Source organism: Sparus aurata, chromosome 24 (assembly GCF_900880675.1).
Source record: "Sparus aurata chromosome 24, fSpaAur1.1, whole genome shotgun sequence".
Classification (NCBI taxonomy): domain Eukaryota; kingdom Metazoa; phylum Chordata; class Actinopteri; order Spariformes; family Sparidae; genus Sparus; species Sparus aurata.
In genome coordinates this window covers 126,426-145,157 of record NC_044210.1, presented here as the reverse complement: position 1 = coordinate 145,157, position 18,732 = coordinate 126,426, and the positions used below count along the sequence as shown (strand labels likewise).

The 18,732-nt window shown below is 41.0% G+C and overlaps 1 protein-coding gene across 6 annotated transcripts in view; it reads left to right on the top strand.

Annotated features, from left to right (window-relative positions):
* The window catches only part of smg1 (SMG1 nonsense mediated mRNA decay associated PI3K related kinase), a 133,706-nt gene that overhangs the window by 100,871 nt on the left and 14,103 nt on the right, over positions 1-18,732 (top strand). For all 6 annotated transcript variants that reach the window (XR_003983089.1, XM_030410385.1, XM_030410387.1 and 3 more), the window contains 7 exons: positions 1,258-1,530; positions 6,194-6,428; positions 6,585-6,796; positions 6,896-7,052; positions 7,871-8,060; positions 8,423-8,703; positions 9,583-9,792. Coding sequence is in view for 5 of the 6 variants with exons in the window: in XM_030410385.1 (XP_030266245.1) it covers positions 1,258-1,530; positions 6,194-6,428; positions 6,585-6,796; positions 6,896-7,052; positions 7,871-8,060; positions 8,423-8,703; positions 9,583-9,792 (1,558 nt within the window). In the remaining variant the exon portion in view is untranslated. The remainder of the gene's footprint in view (positions 1-1,257; positions 1,531-6,193; positions 6,429-6,584; positions 6,797-6,895; positions 7,053-7,870; positions 8,061-8,422; positions 8,704-9,582; positions 9,793-18,732) is intronic.

Here is an 18,732-nt window from a genome sequence, read left to right as displayed (position 1 = left end):
CCTACCATAGTGAGGAAGACAACGAGCTACAACCGTATTTTCATCTAAACGAGCGTCTGGACATTAACTCTGGTCTGTATGATCAGCCGTCTGTGAGACAAGGGCGCAGGGACCGTCTACAAAGTGCAGCACTGAAAAGAGAAACTACAAAAAAATTCAATAACTTCACTATTATTCAGAGTGTAGTGTCACCAAAATCACTCCACACATCCATGGTCTTCTGCTGTTATTCTACAATTTTTTTGTTTGGAAAAAATGTGCTTTGCCATAATTTTGGGGAATTTCTATTGGGAGTAATACTCAATAACACTAATATTCAGTGTGGTGTCACAAAAATCACCTCACCCTAACCCTGCTTAACAAAAACTACTTTCTAATATAACTTTAACTGGGTCGTATCAGTCTGAAAAGGTAAATCAACAAATTTTACTCAGTGGCCTTTGTGCCCTGTTATGTGGCCTTGGTGCCCCTGAAAACAAAAGTGAAGGCCAAATGGACTTGCCCCTAAAATGACAAAATTCCCATCCTGACTGCATGCATTCCCACTAGTAATCTACAGTTACTCTATGTAAGCTGAGTCCAAGTTGTCTCTAAGAGAGTCTCTAGAGTGTGAAATATTGCACATTGCCTCAGCCTGCAATAAAACGGTGGTCAATTCATGATACTTTCTCATCTCCTAATTTTTATACTTAATAATACAATGTCAATGTTGTGTAAGAAGAATCATTAAATATATGATAGTTACACAAGACAACAATATAGAAGAATTAATGGATTTGACACTGTGATCGGTGATCGGCAATATCGGGATCGGCAGATACTGCTTTTGGTGATCGGTGATCGGCCCCAAAAATCCTGATCGGTGCATCTCTAATTCAGATAGGTAATTCTTCGCTCAGGAGGATAAGTCAGATTGTTGGCAGAGGAAATTGTACACCAATGAGGACTTATTTATGAACGAAGACATTGATTTGAGTTAATAAATTACTTAAATCGTTACACACTGTCCCTTTAAGGTTGGCAGGTCTGCCTAGCCTAATGTGGCAAGAGTGTGTAGGCAGTTTTATATCAGCAACTGGTTCTCCTTGTTGAAGTTGATTAGGTCATGTCACTCTAATTAAAAAAAATATGTCCTGGCTCCTCACGATAATCCACAGACCTAATAAGTCCTAAATCAGTAATGCATGTTCATAACCATGTTGTTGCACTTCATCAGTCATGTCCACAGTTGAGCATTGTTTTTCTCTCCCTTTACAGATATGAGGTGCTGTTTGCTCCCCAACCTCCTGCAGCCTCCTGCCAATTCCTGTCCAGTGTAGAGTTGACTTTACAGCACCAAGTGGCAGACACTAATGATCGTGTGATGCACCAAGCAGAGCGACTGAAAGCAGAGGGCACAACAGCAGCAGCCTGCGAGGAGCAGCTGCAGGAGATTGAGCACTGCATAACAGTCTTCCATCGGGAGAATGGAGAGCCAGGCTCCCTCAGTTTGGCTGGAATCATCACTTCTGCCCTCTGCACACTCTGCAGGTTTAACACATTCCATGTTTCACTGTGCTGTTTGTCCAATCACATTAATAGAATTTAGCTAGTGGTCATTATCCATAAGTGGCTATATTGCTAAAATAAGCCTTCTGTACAATCGCTGTATTTCTGATCCCTTCAAACACCACTTATTTATTGGCTGGACCATAGCAAAGCATGGGGAAAGCAAAGTTTGCCCATGACTGAGTTACTGAGTGAATAAGTTACACCTTTGCTTTAGTGCTGCAGCTAACGACTATTTTGATAGTCGACTAGTCATCGACTTATGCCACGACTAGTCAACTAGTCAGATTATGAATTACACAATAAAACAATGGCTCTTATTTATTATATTTATTTAAGTGGCAGCAGCAACAAAACAAACTATTTCCTTTAGCAAAAGTGCATTTTGTGCACAACATAAAGTTGGTTAAACACACATTCTCTGGTCTGAACCAACTGGCCAATCACAGTTTATTCATATTAAGGAAAGTTGGCATCTCCAAGTGGACTCGAGTTAGGCTTGCTCTCTTCTGAGAGCAGATCTTTTCGGCTGCAGAGAAGATTCGCTCTGGGGTAGATGTTGCAGGAATGTGCAGAAGAGACATTGCTAGTTTAGACAGAGCAGGAAAAAAGACTCTCATTTTCCTTCCACCATCTGAGAGGGTCTCCTGGATGGCAGTTAGGGCTGCCCAATAAATTGAATTTTCATCGTCATCCACGATATGAACATGTGCGATAAACGCATTGCAAAAGACTGCCTGACAGGGATGAATAAGAAAAATCATTTTGTTTACATGCGCCATGCATGCACCTTGAGCATGCCAACATTTAGCCTATCAGATGGAGCCCTGGATACAAGGGCCAATCAGATGAAGCCCCAGCTAGCTGTTAGCTACCCTGGCAAAATTAATCTGCATCAGTTTGGCGGTGATTGCCAGGTTATAATGGCTGAGGGAGGAGAGAAAAGCGATGAAAATGTGGTCTACGAAGACCATGTGGTGAAAAGAAACAGCACTTCTGCTATATGGATTTATTTTGGATTCAGGAGAAGACTACGAGTTATAAACACAGGTACTGTGTAAAACATGCCAAGCATGCAACTTCTGGAGGAAACACAACCAACCTCCATCACCACCTGCAATACAACCATAAAGACCTACACGAAAAATTCAAAACTAACGTTAGCCATCATTAACTGTATAGTTAATAATATGCAAACTTCAATATTTGTTTATTTATCGCAAGTTATATTGTCATCGAATATTGAACAGTGTTATTGCACATTGCAGATTTTCCTCATATCGTGCAGGCCTACAGTGGCCCTGAAAGCTCACAGCACTGCAACTTAAGAAAACACAAGCAAATTGAGAAAACATTTTCATCAATTTAACAACACATGCACAGCATTTAGAAAACGCGCTGCAAAGACCACAACACAACACATTAGAAAAACGCGCTGCAAAGACCACAACACATTAGAAAAACGCGATGCATAGATCACAACACAACACATTAGAAAAACGCGATGCATAGATCACAACACAACACATTAGAAAAACGCGATGCAAAAGACCACAACACAACGTAAGTGATTCCAGAGGACACTTAAAAGTGATCAAATATGCAATCTCCAGGTATAAATATGGGAATATAAATATGTTGAATTTCTCCACAGTGGTGCAGTAAAAATGCTTGATATCAAGTATACTTGTAGTCTTCTATGTGTAGAGGTCAAATATACCACCCATAGCCAGGAATTATTGAGTAATGTGTTTTTACAGTACGTCAAACATAGGAAAACATGCAATCTGTAGGTATAAATATGGGACTTTTATTTTGGCATTTCTCCACACTGGTGCAGTAAAAAAAAAATGGTAATAAGTGTTATTTATTCATCATGGGCGCATGAAACACTTAAATGTAACATATTTTATCTGAAATGTAGGTTCGATATATAGCTTACTGTTCTTAATACCGTTTATTTTGAAATCCGGAAGCAAAAACGCTGTTTCTCCGCATTTAATGTAATGCTGAGAATACTTGTGCACTCAAAGTTTAAGTGCGGCTGATTTGACCGCGTAGATTGGACTGACGGCTGGCTTGACGGCTCAAAATCCGCATCAACAACAAGCGTGTTCTGACATGTGCATCACTTTTAAGTGTCCTCTGGAAACACTTCCATTGTGTTGTGGTCTATTTGCAGCACGTTTTTCTAATGTGTTGTGTTGCGGTTTTTGCGACGCGTTTTTCTAATGTGTTGTGTTGCGGTCTATTTGCATAGTGCTTTTCGAATGTGTTGTGTTGTGGTCTTTGCAGCACGATTTCTAAATGCTGCGCATGTGTTGTCAAATTGATGAAAATGTTTTCTCAATTTGCTTGTGTTTTGTCTTTTTGCATGTGTTTTCTTAAGTTGCAGTGCTGTGAGCTTTCAGGGCCACCGTATTAACGAGTTGGGAAAAGTGAATTGTCTCGCTGTGAGCCATTTCAATTGGCTACAGTGAAACATTGTTTAGCATGGCATTGCATACCGTGGGATACACACGATGACATCATTAATGACTAGTCGATTAATAAATTAGTTATTGACTAATTTAGTAGTGGACTATTTGTTGACTAGTCGACTAGTCGTTGCACCCCTACTTTGGTTTTTAAGTTTTGCCATTGCTTTTTCAAAATGAGTAGTAGTAAATATTAGTTATGTAAAATAACTCCACATTCTATAAGTACTAGTGCAGTGCCCGTAAGAAAAGTGTATTCCTATAAAAAAGTGGGAGGTTAAGGAGCTTTTTCATGGATGGCCAAATGAGGCTGTGTTTGAAGGTGGGACGTCAGGGATATTTAGGTTTGTTGTGAAATCCGATATTCCAGGGTATAATTGGCCGTTTTTGACTATTTTTAATTTTGCCATTATATTTCATCTTAAAAGCTATTTACTTGGTGTCATTATTTTCATCACAGCCTCACATGTGTGACTGTACAGTTATTTTTTTTATTTTGACATACTGTATTAACACAATGGACCTAAAATCACAAAAAAAAACGCGAAATCCGAGTAGAAAAAGTTAGATTTTTTTACTGTGAAAACCACAAATATGTTTAACAAACCATTTTTTTTTATTTTTTTTTTTACTTATAATGCAAATATAAATTGTTGTTTATCTAAATGTGTGCATACATTCAAAAAATTTACAAAGTTATATGTAACTATTTACATTTAAATGCAGGCAATGCTCAGGTCTGCCTGTGCTCCTTCCAGCTGAATGAAGAGCTGGACTGCCTGCTCCACATTCAGCTTCTCCTCATTATTCTGACTCATTAAACAAAAAAACGACTCCACTACTCACTAAACACACTACACCAAACACTACATAACACACTAACTACACACTCCAAACACGCTAAATGTCACAAATCTCTCAACTCTCACACACACCGACCGTCGTTGCATGTCAATCATCCGCCTAGGTCCCTCCTACAACTTCCTGTTCCTCAACAATCAAACTTGCTGCTTGGACACTTTCGTGACAAAAGCTCGTTTTTACCGTTTCTTCCTGCACCAGACACAAAGCAAACGTGACGGCAATGTTCGCGAAAAAGCGTGGCGGACATTATTTACCCTAGGTCCGGTTTTGGACGTGCCGATGCTTCCGGTCCGTCGCTTCGGGAGGTGGGCCGTGTAGCTAGCGGCTAGCAGCTAGCTGCTAGCTAGCGGCTGGCTACACACGAACATCCACAGATTCCGATTCCACTTTGTTGTCCGCGCGTCTCCGGATCTCCTCAGACCCGAACAGACTCGGTCCGGACTCGTTTAATCTAATTAATCCACAACAGTCAGTTTAGATGCACAGAACAGAACAGAACGGGACCGAACCGCCGGCAAAATCCCGGTCCAGCTCGTGCCGCTGCAGGTATAAATCTGCTTGTTTCTTAAGGTGGGGGGTCGCGGTGGGCTCTGCAGTGATTGGCTCTGGTGCGCGCGTGGCCACGGTGTGCAGTGATTGGCTCTGGTGCGCACGTGACTGTAGTGGCTCCGGTGGACAATGCTCGAGGAATTTGTAAAGCATTTACGAAATAATTTATTAACGGTATCATTGCAGTCCAAACAAATGCGAAATAGCACACCCTTGAACCACGCAGCAGCCATGTTGAAACTCTCAGGTCAGTCTGATCCTGATCCGCAGAGATATTTGAGGAACACACACACACACACACACAGACAGAGGTTATTTGCTTTTATAGAGAGATAGGTGCCCTCTACGGTTAACAGTGATGGATTCACAGCTCGCTAACATGGAATTAGTTGTGTTTTATTTGCTGAGACCAGATGATCAGCTCCCAAAACTGCTTTTAATTCATCTGGTTAAGGGAACTGGTGAGGTCCACGGTTTAGAGGGATGCGCCTGTAATCATAGAATGTGGAGTTATTGTACCGACCTAACATTTACCACTAATCATTTTAAGGGAGCATTGGCAAAACTCCAACACTGACCCAAACAAAGGTTTAACTTTTGCGCAAGTAGGGTAAGGGCGAAACAGGATGTCCTCTCTGTAAGACCCGTTGGATCAACAAAAATGGAGTGCTTCTTGGAAATAAACATTTTTTTGGAAAATGATGGGGAGAAGTTGCAAATGATCAGTGGGACATCACTATGGTTTCATTGTCCAGACGGAATCTGGTGATGGAGGGTGCGGCCGCCAGTGCTGGAGAGCAATTGGTAGATCTGACATCTCGGGATGGGGCGTGGTTCCTTGAGGAGCTCTGCAGTATGACTGGAAATGTCTGTGCCCTGGCAACCCTGCTTCAACGCTGCCCACACTTGCCCCATGACCTGGAGCTGCCTGCACCCTCAGCTACCAACCAGGCTGTGTACCTGGCCAACGCTGTGTACACCTGCTTGCAGGTAGGTGCACCCTCCAAAAATGTGAAATCAACTAGTGAAAACTAGAAGTACCCTATTCTCCAGATGAAAATGAGAGGCTTGAATTTTTTGTAATTTGTTTGTTTTAATGGGATTGTGAATGTGGCTGACAACAATGTGTCAACTTGTTCACTGTAGGAACTGAACACCAACTTCCGTCAGATCATCTTTCCAGAGGCTCTGCGCTGTATGGTAAAAGGAGAGCCCACTCTGGAGTCCATGTTGGCAGAGTTGGAGCAGCTGGTGGAGCACAGTTCTGATGGTCTCGGCCTGCAGGGGTTGGTTGACAGTCTACAGGCCACCACAGGCCTGGACCAAGATGAGCACAGCCACTGCCTCCACATCACCAGGTAAGGAGCTGCTTTAGCATTGTACTTGTGAATTTCATCAGCATTGACTTAACTACAAACTTGAATTCCAAACCAATGAAAAACTTCTTCTGTTCTTAGGATGCTGCGAGCGCAGTATTCAGAGCTGATTCAGCCTCGTAGCATAGATGGACCCAGCCAGGACACACCAAAGATGTCTGCTGGTCAAATGTTGTTGGTTGCCTTTGATGGCATGTTCACCCAGCTAGAGACTGCATTTGGCCAGCTCACAGAGAAGGTAGCATCTATGTTTTCTTTAAGGTTTAATGAATGGGATGATATGCTGCAAATTACATAAAGTTTATTTGCCTGTGCAACAGGTTTTTTATTCAAAGTTCCAATGTTTGTGAAAACCATATCCAATTTAAGTACCATAAGTGAGAGGTCTGCTTTAGGCCTTTTGGCCTGCAGGTCCAGGACCCTCAGCATATCAAACACATGTGTCAAATTGCCATTTGACAGCTTTTTGCAACTTATGGCAAATGTCTTTACAAAACTTTGTAGCCGAGGGTTATGAATTGTACCTGGAGATTGAGAGTAATATAACAACATGGAGGCTCTGGTGTCTCAGCCCGGGGCAGCCAACTTTTTATACTGCTTACATGTGACTTGTAGCGAAATTACGGACTGACTAGTCGCATATTTTACCTTCCAAAAAGTGTCCCAGATATACCACTGTAAATGCTTTTCAGGGGAGCTAACATTCACATAGAACAATTCACTAACAGCCAACTCAATAAAATAGCTGACCATGTTAGATAAAGTGGGATATAGTTCAATTAATTTTCAGTTTGACTTTATATTTTAATAATGTTTTTTTGTAAACATACAATTTAATTTTTGAAAGAGAAATTACATAAAACCATTTAGAAATATACCAGAATCAGCAGGTCAGACTTTTAAACAATCTGAATCAGCTATTAAAAAATGTAATCGGTGCACCTCTAGATTTTACATTGATCAGTTTATCTTCGAACCACCAGTCATAATTTCTGCATCAATCCTTCTCCCTCTCACACTCTCATTCCATTTCCCTGTGCACCTCATTATCCTCAGCTAAGCTCTCTGGAGGTGCCATCTGCCTGGAGGAAGGTGGATGTTGTGAGGGAGGCTCGGGCCACACAGCTCCACTTTTTTGACAGCCTAAGTCAGCGGCAATTGATGGAAGAGGTATTCTTCCTCAAGAGACTGCAAACCATCAGGGATTTCTTCAAGCTGTGTGCCTCCTTTGCTCAGACTCTGTCTGGTAAGAGCTTCTTATTGCAACATGAGACCAATTACAAAGTATCTAACAACAGTGACTGGCTGATCACCAGTCACATTTAAAGACCTTTTAGCTGAACTATATACAAGCCCTGTTGAGGACAAGCCTAAAACAATATGTCAATATTTTTTTTCTGTCTTGTCTCGCAACATATTTCTGCTGTTTTTAGACCAAAGGAAACTGCATAGGTGTGTACAGGAGAGTTCCCCGGGCAGAGAAGACTAATCTTGGTTTAATCTGGGCTTGACTGTTCTAACAATTGAAATTTCAGTCTTATTTTTTGTCCATATAACATCAGTGCTGTGAGTTCATTGATCACGAGTGTGTGATAATTTTGTGTTCAGGCACCTGTCCTCCATCTGAGGAGCTGTTACCTACAAATGGACCAGTTGGTTTGGGGAAGCCATTGTACCGGCGGCCAAGTGCAACAGGGTCAGGTGTGACAGTGGTCAGTGAGGAAAAGATGACCCGCCCCATCAAAGCCTTCACAGCCGAGTTTGTTCGACAGATGCTTATGGGTCTGCCCAGCCAGGCTCTCAGCCTGGCCCTCTGCAGCACCCTGTCTGCCCTTGGCCTCGACGTTGTCAACCAGGTGGAGGTGAAAGATTTTGGTGCAGAAAGCAAGGTACATTGCTTAGAAAAATCTAAATTCCAAAGTTACTGAAATATAAGTAGCTAAAACCTGAAAGACTGCGCTGAAAATTGTAAGGAGAAATAACAGAAACATTTGAGTGGTGGCCTACTTTCACAAATATAGGAAGCATCAGAATGTATTCAATGTTAAAAACAATACGTTTTTTTTTTATATATATATATTTTTTATTTATTTTTTTATTTTTTTATTTTTTGTGGCATAGACACCTTTATTAGCAGTAGACAGAGAGGAAACATGGGAGAAGGAGGGGGAGGTGACATGCAGCAAAGGACCTCCGGCCGGAATCGAACCGGGGTCGGCTGCGTTTTATGGCATGCTCTCTAACCACTCGACCACCTGCGCGCCAAAACAATACGTTTTTAAATGAATAAATACAAATTAAATGTGCAGAGACAAGGATGTAGCAACAACTGATGCCACACACTAAAGCATTTATAGCCTACATCCCCATCTTTGTGCAACACATACAGCAGAGAAGAGAATTCACGTGCCACCATGAATTACACCAGAACCATTTGTTTCATTCTCACTCAGTGGTTTCTTCAAGTAGCTACTAATTAAATTTCTCTTCCAAATTTAGGCACAGTTCCAATTCAGAACTGGGTTTTGGGTGAAACATCCCTGGCATTTGCATACTGCACTTTTGGCTTGCACATGCAATCAAAATCCTGGCACTGGATGCCCTCAAAATTGGTCACTGTATTATAACTAGTATACTGTAAATATGATACACTTACTAATATGAATGTTTGTTAGACAAATCTGTCAAGCTGGATGCTACAGATAGATCCTTTATGGTTTGAGTGTCAAAAAGTGAAGTCATTAAATGTACTGTATCTTTGCTTCAAGGTGTCTCTGGATGAGCTTTGTAAGAAGGCAGTAGAGCAGAGCCTGGCATCAGGCCAGGTCTCCCAGCTGCTCCTGAAAAGAGCCACAGTGCTGGCCTCCTCCTATGACACAGCCTGGAAGAAAGTAGACCTGCTGAGGAGGTTGGAAGCCAACCTGGAGACTGCCAAGGCCAGCCTGCAGAGGAGCCAGCTGCACATAGCCATGTTTCAGGTAGAGACTGAACTGTGTGTGGATGCTTTTAATTAGAGCTTTGCCGATATGGGGTTTTTGACAACAATTTAAGAGGGGGAAATTCAATGTTCACCATTATGGCAACAGAGCTGAAGTGAAAATAGACCTTTATTATGTGGATTGTGCACCAATTTTGAAATGTAGTTTTTTTAACTGATCATTTATTGTACTAAGCATATATGAAGTGCAGTAAAAAGTAGAACATTCCCCTCTGAAGTGGAGTGGAAAAAGGAGCAGATGAGGTACATTCCACAACAGCTCTCTACTAAGTCAGTCATTCTCTATTAAGATGAGATACGTACTGCAGTCTTATTCCAGTTCTCAACCATTATTTCAATGAATTTAACTCCAATAAATAAAGTCAACTTTAGCACCATTTTGCTGTTGATGTTCAGTACTCAATCCTGGAAAGTAAATAAACAACATCCCTGTCTTTTATCCAAGCTTATAATACTCCTAACAAATTAAGTAACTTGTGTAGTGTGAGCTGCAGAAAGTTGCTCTGATTTACCTTCTACCTTGCTAACATGGCGAACCAATGCAATGATGATATTTGTCAGAGGAGAGTAAAATGTGAGCACATTAGCCCTCATTTATCAAACGAACGTACAGCAGAGAACCGTGCGTACGACCATTTCCACGCAAACTTCAGCATTTATCAATTTGGACGTGAGCGGAAGCTACAATCAGATCTCACATCAGGTCTGAGCTCATGTAAGCAAATCTGAGTCTGGATTTGCGGTGCAGCACAGCAAAATCTGTCTGAGTCTGAAAATAATTATTAAACAAACCTCAGCTGTCATTAAGCATAAGCAGTCACATATTTAGAACAGATCAAAACGGATTCTTAAAACGAATAAAACAAAATTAAACAATTTTTTTTTTTTTTTTTTTTTTTAAGATTTTTTTCTGGCAAAGACACCTTTATTAAGCAGTAGACAGATAGGAAATACAGGAGAGAGAGGGGGATGTGACATGCAGCAAAGGACCTCCGGCCAGAATCGAACCGGGGTCGGCTGCGTATGTGGCATGCGCTCTAACCACTCGACCACCTGCGCGCCCAAATTAAACAATTTTAATAAAAAAAAAAACCCCACATTTTACTGATACCACTTTTTGGTAAAATAAAATATGACAACTAATTAACGGAATACCTATTAACCCCGCTGGCAAACCCTGCTACAGAGCAGGAACGGAGATTCAATAGTGCGCACACATGCACACGGGTCACAGTGGAGCGCTGCTTCAGGTTGCTGAAGGGCAGGTGGCTCCGTCTCGGACCAGCAGGGGGAACGCTGCTGTATACCCCAGAAAACGTGTGCGATATTATTTTGGCCTGTTCAGTTTTGCACAACATTGCATTAGTGAATGGAGTGCCTTTGATGTGCCGGTGCTGCCAGGATGCCGATCTCCATCTCGAAAAAGTTTATGTTCTTGCCAGTGTTTCTTCTCTCTCTCTTCTTCGAACCAGGAATATGCAGATATGCTCAGATCTGCACCCGTTTTCACGCAAGATTGATAAATGAGGGCCTGTGTGTATACTTTCCAGCATTGCATCTCACCACCTAGCTTTTAATATACTTAAGTAAACACGTAACACTTGTCTCAGACTCAAACCACTGCACCGTTGTCTGCTCAGCTGCGGAAAGATGCTCTGATATGTTACTCACTGAATCGGCTGGCTAGCCAGCTACCACTCTAACATTAGCAAGCAGATGTCTTAAGCATGAGTGATGGTGATTGTCAGAGACGGGGTACCGTTATCTATCTATAAATACAAGGAATCTCTGTCTGTCTGTGTGTGTGTGTGTTTCTGTTAGTCAAATATCTCTGCGGATCAGGATCACACTGACCTGATACTTTCAACATGGCTGCTGCGTGGTTCAGTGGTGTGCATCTAAGCATTTGCTTGGACTGCAATGATACCGTGAATAAATTATTTCATAAATGCTTTACAAATTCCACGAGCATTGTCCACGGAGCCACCACAGTCACGTGTGCACCAGAGCCAATCACTGCACACCGTGGCCACGTGCGCACCAGAGCCAATCACTGCAGAGCTCAAGCCCACGACATACCTGAAGAAACAAGTGGATTTATACCTGCAGTGGAGCGAGCTGGGCCGGGATTTTGCCGGCGGTTCGGTCCCGTTCTGTTCTGTTCTGTGCATCTAAACTGACTGTTGTGGATTAATGAGATTAAACGAGTCCGGACAGAGTCTGTTCGGGTCTGAGGAGATCTGAAGACGCGCGAACAACAAAGTGGAATCGGAATCTGTGGATGTTCTTGTGTAGCTAGCCGCTAGCTGCTAGCGGCTAGCTATACGGCCCACCTCCCGAGGCGACGGACCGGACGCATCGGCAAGTCCAAAACCGGACCTTGGGTAAATAATGTCCACCCCGCTTTTTCGCGAACATTGCCGTCACGTTTGCTTTGTGTCTGGTGCAGAAAGAAACGGTAAAAACGGGCTTTTGTCACGAAAGTGTCCAAGCAGCAAATTTGGTTGTTGAGGAACAGGATGTTGTGGGAGGGACCTAGTCGGATGATTGACAGGCAACGACCGTCGGACAGCGATATCGAGAGTTGAGAGATTTGTTACATTTAGCGTGTTTTGAGTGTGTAGTTAGTCTGTTATGTAGTGTTTGGTGTAGTGTGTTTAGTGTGTAGTGGAGTCGGTTTTTTCGTTTAATGAGTCAGAACAATGAGAAGATGCTGAATGTGGAGCAGGCAGTGCAGCTCTTAAGGAGCACAGGCAGACCTGAGCATTGCCTGCATTTAAATGTAAAAAGTTACATATAACTTTGTAAATTTTTTTAAATGTATGCACAAATTTAGCAAACAACAATTTATATTTGCATTATAAGTAAAAAAAAAAAAAAAATGGTTAAACATATTTGTGGTTTTCACAGTAAAAAAATCTAACTTTTTCTACTCGGATTTTATGTTTTTTTTTTGTGATTTTAGGTCCATTGTGTTAATACAGTATGTCAAAATAAAAAAATAACTGTACAGTCACACATGTGAGGTTGTGCTGAAAATAATGACACCAAGTAAATAGTTTTTAAGGTGAAATATAATGGCAAAATCAAAAATAGTCAAAAACAGCCAATTATACCCTGGAATATAGGATTTCACAACAAACCTAAATATCCCTGACGTCCCACCTTCAAACACAGCCTCATTTGGCCATCCATGAAAAAGCTCCTTAACTTCCCACTTTTTTATAGGAATACATTTTTCTTACGGGGCACTGCACTAGTGTTGAAAAAGGAAACTGACGGGGTCATTGTTTAGTAACGTTTCAGTGTGTTTCACTCACAAACCAGTTAGCAACTTACCGTGAAGACCGTCAACTCACTCTGTCTGCAGTAGCGTCCAGGAGTCTGGGTGACCTCTGCTGGACAAAGTATGTAAAGACACTGTAGTAATTAATTGTTTTGTTGGCATTGTTTTCTACACTATATGGTGTGTCAAAATAAAGTTTTCATATAGGGGCATATTGGAAAACAAAAGTGCGGTTATCGATATGTCTGTAGGCCCATTTATGGGCCATATGAACAAATTGGGAGGGCTCCTGTTCTGATGCGCTGTGTTTATATTCTGTTCAGAGGTTGGGATGACAATAAAAACAATTATCTATTTAATATTATTAACATTAAAAATATGTAGTGCTTAAGCTATGTCGAGTTTGTACCAGGGTGCCCACGGATCCTTAAAAGTCTCAAATTCATTTATCTAGACTAAAGGCCTTGAAAAGTACAGCTGGCTCAAGCCCAGAAGACAGTCCTGGCGTAAGTTGGTGCCTTTCTGCTGCCATTCGTCAAAGCTGGTGGTAGGCCTCCTCGATAAATCGAATTTTCATCGTCATCGCGATATGAACATGTGCTATAAACACATCGCAAAAGACTGTGAAAAAAGAAAAATCATATTATTTACATGCGCCATGCATGCACCTTGAGCATGCCAACATTAATCAGGCTGAGCCCTGGATACAAGGGCCAATCAGATGAAGCCCGTGCTAGCCGTTAGCTACCCTGGCAAAATTAATCGGCATCAGTTTGGTGGCGATTGCCAGGTTATGATGGCTGAGGGAGGAGAGAAACATGATGAAAATGTGGTCGACAAAGACCTGGTGGTGAAAAGAAACAGCACTTTTTTTTTACATTTGTTTATTAAGAATTTTGATAATTTAACAAACAAATAATACAAAACAACACAACAAGGCACATAATACAATATAATAGGAGACCTACAATGAGAAATAATAAGTGTTGAATCTAGTTATGAATGTGAAAGTCCACAGGTTTGTCCTTATTCGTAACACACACAGAAAATGTTCAGTGTATAGTGCGCTACAGTCATTAGAATCAACTTGGCTAATTACATTGTTTAAAGGGAGAAAGCAGAATGAAATTAACCAAGTAATTAATTAATAAATTAAGATAAATAGTAAATGAAAATCAAATAAGTAATAAATAAATAAATAAATAAATGGGGGGGGGGGGGGGGGGGGGGGGGGATTCAATCCATCTCATCATCCATCCAACCATCAACATCTACATTGTTGTTCTCAAGGAAGTTATACAACATGTTCCATATTTTCCAAAACGTGTCAAGCCTGTTCTTTGTTGTGTAGCTTATCCTTTCTAAAGCTAAGTAAAAAGTCATATCCCTCAACCATTGCTATGTGGCACAGGCTGTATCTAATTTCCATGAGCAGGCTATACATCATTTGGCTTCTAGAAAACAAATATTCATTAGAGATATAACTTTTTTAGAGGTAGTGAAGTCCTCTGTATAGAGATACAGTAGGCACAATTTAGGACTAAGAGGAACTTCCTCACCTGTGATTTGGCTAGCAATGTCTAAAACTTTCCTCCAAAAAGAAAGAATCTGTGGACATTCCCACATACAATGAAATAAGGTACCTTTTTGATCTTTGCATTTGAAGCAAATATCAGGTTTGTTAGAATTAAAGTGGTGTAACTTAGCTGGTGTTATGTATAGTCGGCTTAGCCATTTGTATTGCAGCAGTTTGGAGTTTGTGTTTATGGATTGGGTCTGAGCTAGAGAACATGCTTTGGACCATTCCTCCTAAATTCCCCTGCAGGTCTGTTCTCCAAGCTGAAAGTAAGCGTTGTGATAAGTCTTTAGACTTGCTTACAAAAAGCTTATATAATAATGAAACCTGCCCCCTAGAATGTAAAAACTTCAAAGTGTAGTCCTCTAGTTTGGATAGGGGAGGAAGATTCAAATTATTAGTCTGCTTAGAAAGGATGAAGCTTCTAAGTTGTAGAAATGTTGGAGTATTGGAGTTATTAGGAATAACTTTGTCAGTGGTGGAGGCAATATTAACACCCAGGTATGTGAAGCCATTGTGTGAAACCTTAAAAGGAGTAATAAGTGGAGGGTTTAGTCGATCCTTTTCATCCATGAATAATATTACAGATTTGGAGTAATTTATTTTGTATCCTGCAAAGCTGCCAAAATAAATAGTTCGGGCCAGTAAAGCTGGTAGACTCTGTTTCAAATTAGAGCAAAACAAAATTACATCATCAGCATACAGGGCTATACGATGTTCCATATCTCCTATCCTTATGCCACTTAAATTAGTATGATTACGAATTGCCATGGCAAGTACCTCAAACAGGAAGTGCCACTCCACCTTGTCAAAGGCCTTCTCGGCTTCCAATGGCATAATAGCGGTGTCCACACAGCCTGATTTTTGAAACACAATATTAAGCACTCGTCCTATATTATGGAAACCTTGCCGTCCCTGAACGAAGCCATTTTGGTCCTGGTGCACCATTTGTGGAAGAAGTGTATCTAACCGTCTAACTAATGTTTTGCAAAGAATTTTAAGGTCAATATTGAGAAGTGATATTGATCTATATGACGCACAAAGGGTAGACATTTTACCTGGTTTTAACAAAAGTGTAATCACTGCCATATTTAGATGCCCAAGGACTCTTTATACATATCAAGCAAAGGTGGTAGTAAAGCATCTTTGAATATATTATAGATTTTAATGGGGATCCCATCGGGCCCTGGAGTCTTTCCCCCCTCATACTCCTAGTGGCCGCAGACAGTTCCTCAATGGTTATGTCAAGGTTTAGATCAGCTGAAGAAGTGATCTAAGTTTTCTTCAAGAGGTTTGATGTTCAATGAATCTAAAAATTATTTTTGTTTTTGTAAAGCTGAGGGTGAAAGATCTGTGCTGTATAAGTTCTCATAGAAACCTTTAAAAGCTTTGTTGATTTCTTTGAGGTCACTAGTCTCCGAACTATCATCTAGCTGAATTGTATTTATTGTTCTTTCAGTTTCAGACTGTTTAACACGCCAATCTAAGAGTTTACTGGCCTTTTCTCCCTGCTCATAATAGGACTGTTTCAATTTCAACAGGCTTTTAATTGCTTTATTGAAAGATAAAAACATTGTATTTTGCTCTGAATTCATTAAGATCTTTCAATAACTGTTGGGAAGGATTTGCGAAATGTTTTGATTAGAATTCTTTAATCTTTTTTTCTAACTGTTCCATCTCCAACCTCCAAGATGTATGTTTAAAGTTTGTGAAACTTATCATCTGTCCTCTCAGGAATGCTTTAAAAGCTTCCCATCGTATAGTAGCTGATGTTTGAGTTGTATTACTTTTAAAGTAATCATCAATTTGCGCCCTAATAAACTCCTCAAATTCTGGATCCCTCAGCAAAAATGACTGAAGGCACCACCCTGTGGCAGTGATTGTGGCATCTTTAGACTAAGTGACACCAAAGCATGGTCTGAAAATATAATGCTATCATACCAGCTCCTTGAGATTGTAGACCGTAGACCCCAAAGAGGCCAAGACCAAAAAGTAATCAGTTCTAGAGAATGTTTGGCAGGTGGCAGAATGACATGTGAAGGACGACTGAACAGGGTAGTTTTTTCTCCATTAGTCTGTTAAATTGAATTCTTTTATATATTGTAATAGCTCGTTTCTTGTCTGGGCATGGGTGCTATTTATCCCTGTGGATCTATCAAACTCAGGTGGAGATTTTAACTGCACTCTCCATCCAATGATGAAACTACCAGGTAAATCAGCCAAGGACAAAAAGATTTCTGAAAAAAGGATTGTCATCATTAGGTCCGTATAAGTTGACAAGGTTTAACCTAACTGAAAGAATTTCACACTGAATAATAAGGTATCTCCCAAATCTGTCTTCATCAACCTTAATGAGACGAAAAGGTAGCGAGTTATGTATTAGAGTGGCCACCCCACGTGAGTGAGAACTGAATGAAGCCGAAAATACTCGACCTGACCATCTCCTACTCAATTTCACTGTATCCTTAGGTGTTAAATGTGTCTCCTGCAGAAAGACTATCTTAGCTTTTAGTTGTTTAATCCTACTCATTACTTGTTTAAGCTTGACCAGTTTGTTTAAGCCTCTTACGTTCCAAGAGGTAAACTGGGGTTCAGAAGACATGACATGTTACTACAATGGAAATATGGGTTGGAATTGATTATACACCAAATGGGAAACTTAATAAATAAAGATATGAATATGTGCCTCAAAACATGAACATAACAGGGTGCAAGTAAACATAGTGTATATCGCAAATCAGAAATAGCCAGCATAATACTCAGCGCCCGGCGTTGCCTCATAACAGCACTTCTGCTATATGGACTTTGTTTGGATTTAGGAGAGACAACGTGTTACAAACACAGGTACTATGTAAAACATGCCGAGCAGTTGTTGCGACTTGTGAGGAAACACAACCAACCTCCATCACCACCTGCAATACAACCATAAAGACTTACACGAACAATAAAAAAAAAATGTTAGCCATCATTAACTGTACAGTTAATAATATGCAAACTTCAATATTTGTTTATTTATCGCAAATTATATCACCGTCGCAGTATTGAACAGTGTTAGCGTACATCGCAAATTTTCCTCATATTGTGCCGGCCTATCTCACAGACAAAATCAGAAAAACACCAATAAGCTTCTAAAAGTCTCCAGCGAAGTCACACTATCACTTCCCGGTCCAAGTTCATCCAGTTCTGCTCGACCCAAACTCTGCACTGTCCCGCAGTCAAGCGACATTCAAACCATCTTCGGCTCAACTCCGACTTTGAAAGCGGAGGTGCTTTGGATTTTGAACACCGTTGCTAAACATTTTGGCAACAGAGTTGGATGTAAAAACTTGTACACCTCTCTCCTCCAGTTTGAAGTGAGGGGAGGTATGTGACAGCCCCTCCCATCCTGTCCTTTCCTGCAGCCTCTCATCTTCCACTTTTGAATAAACTGAGTGGAACTTCTCACATAAACACACACACACCAGGGTTAATATAGTTAACTGAATTAAATTAAATCCTCAGATAAAAGCTAAGCTAAAACTACGTAATCACTTGTTAAACTAATCTCTCTATAAAAGCAAGAAATCTCTGTCTGTGTGTCACTGTGTGTGTGCCTAGAATATCTCTGCAGATCAGGATCAGACTGACCTGAGATTTTCAACATGTCTGCTGCGTGGATGAAGAGTGTGCAACCTTGGATTTGTTTGGACTACAAAGATACTGTTAATAAATTATTTAATAAATACTAAACGAATTCCGCTATCATTGTCCACCATAGCCATGTGCGCACCAGAGCACACTGCACTGCACACTCACTGCAGAGCCCAACCCCAAGACACAACTTAAGAAACAAGCAGATTTATACCTGCAGCGGCGCGAGCTGGACCAGGATTTTGCCGGCAGTTTCGTACCGTTCTGTGCATGTAAGCTGACTGTTCTGGATTAATGAGACTGTACGAGTCCAGACCGAGTCTGTTCCGATCTGAGGAGATCCGGATAAGCCAGCCAAACAAACTGGAATCGGAATTTGTGGATGTTTGTGTGTAGCTAGCTGCTAGCCCACCCCCATGCCCCACCTC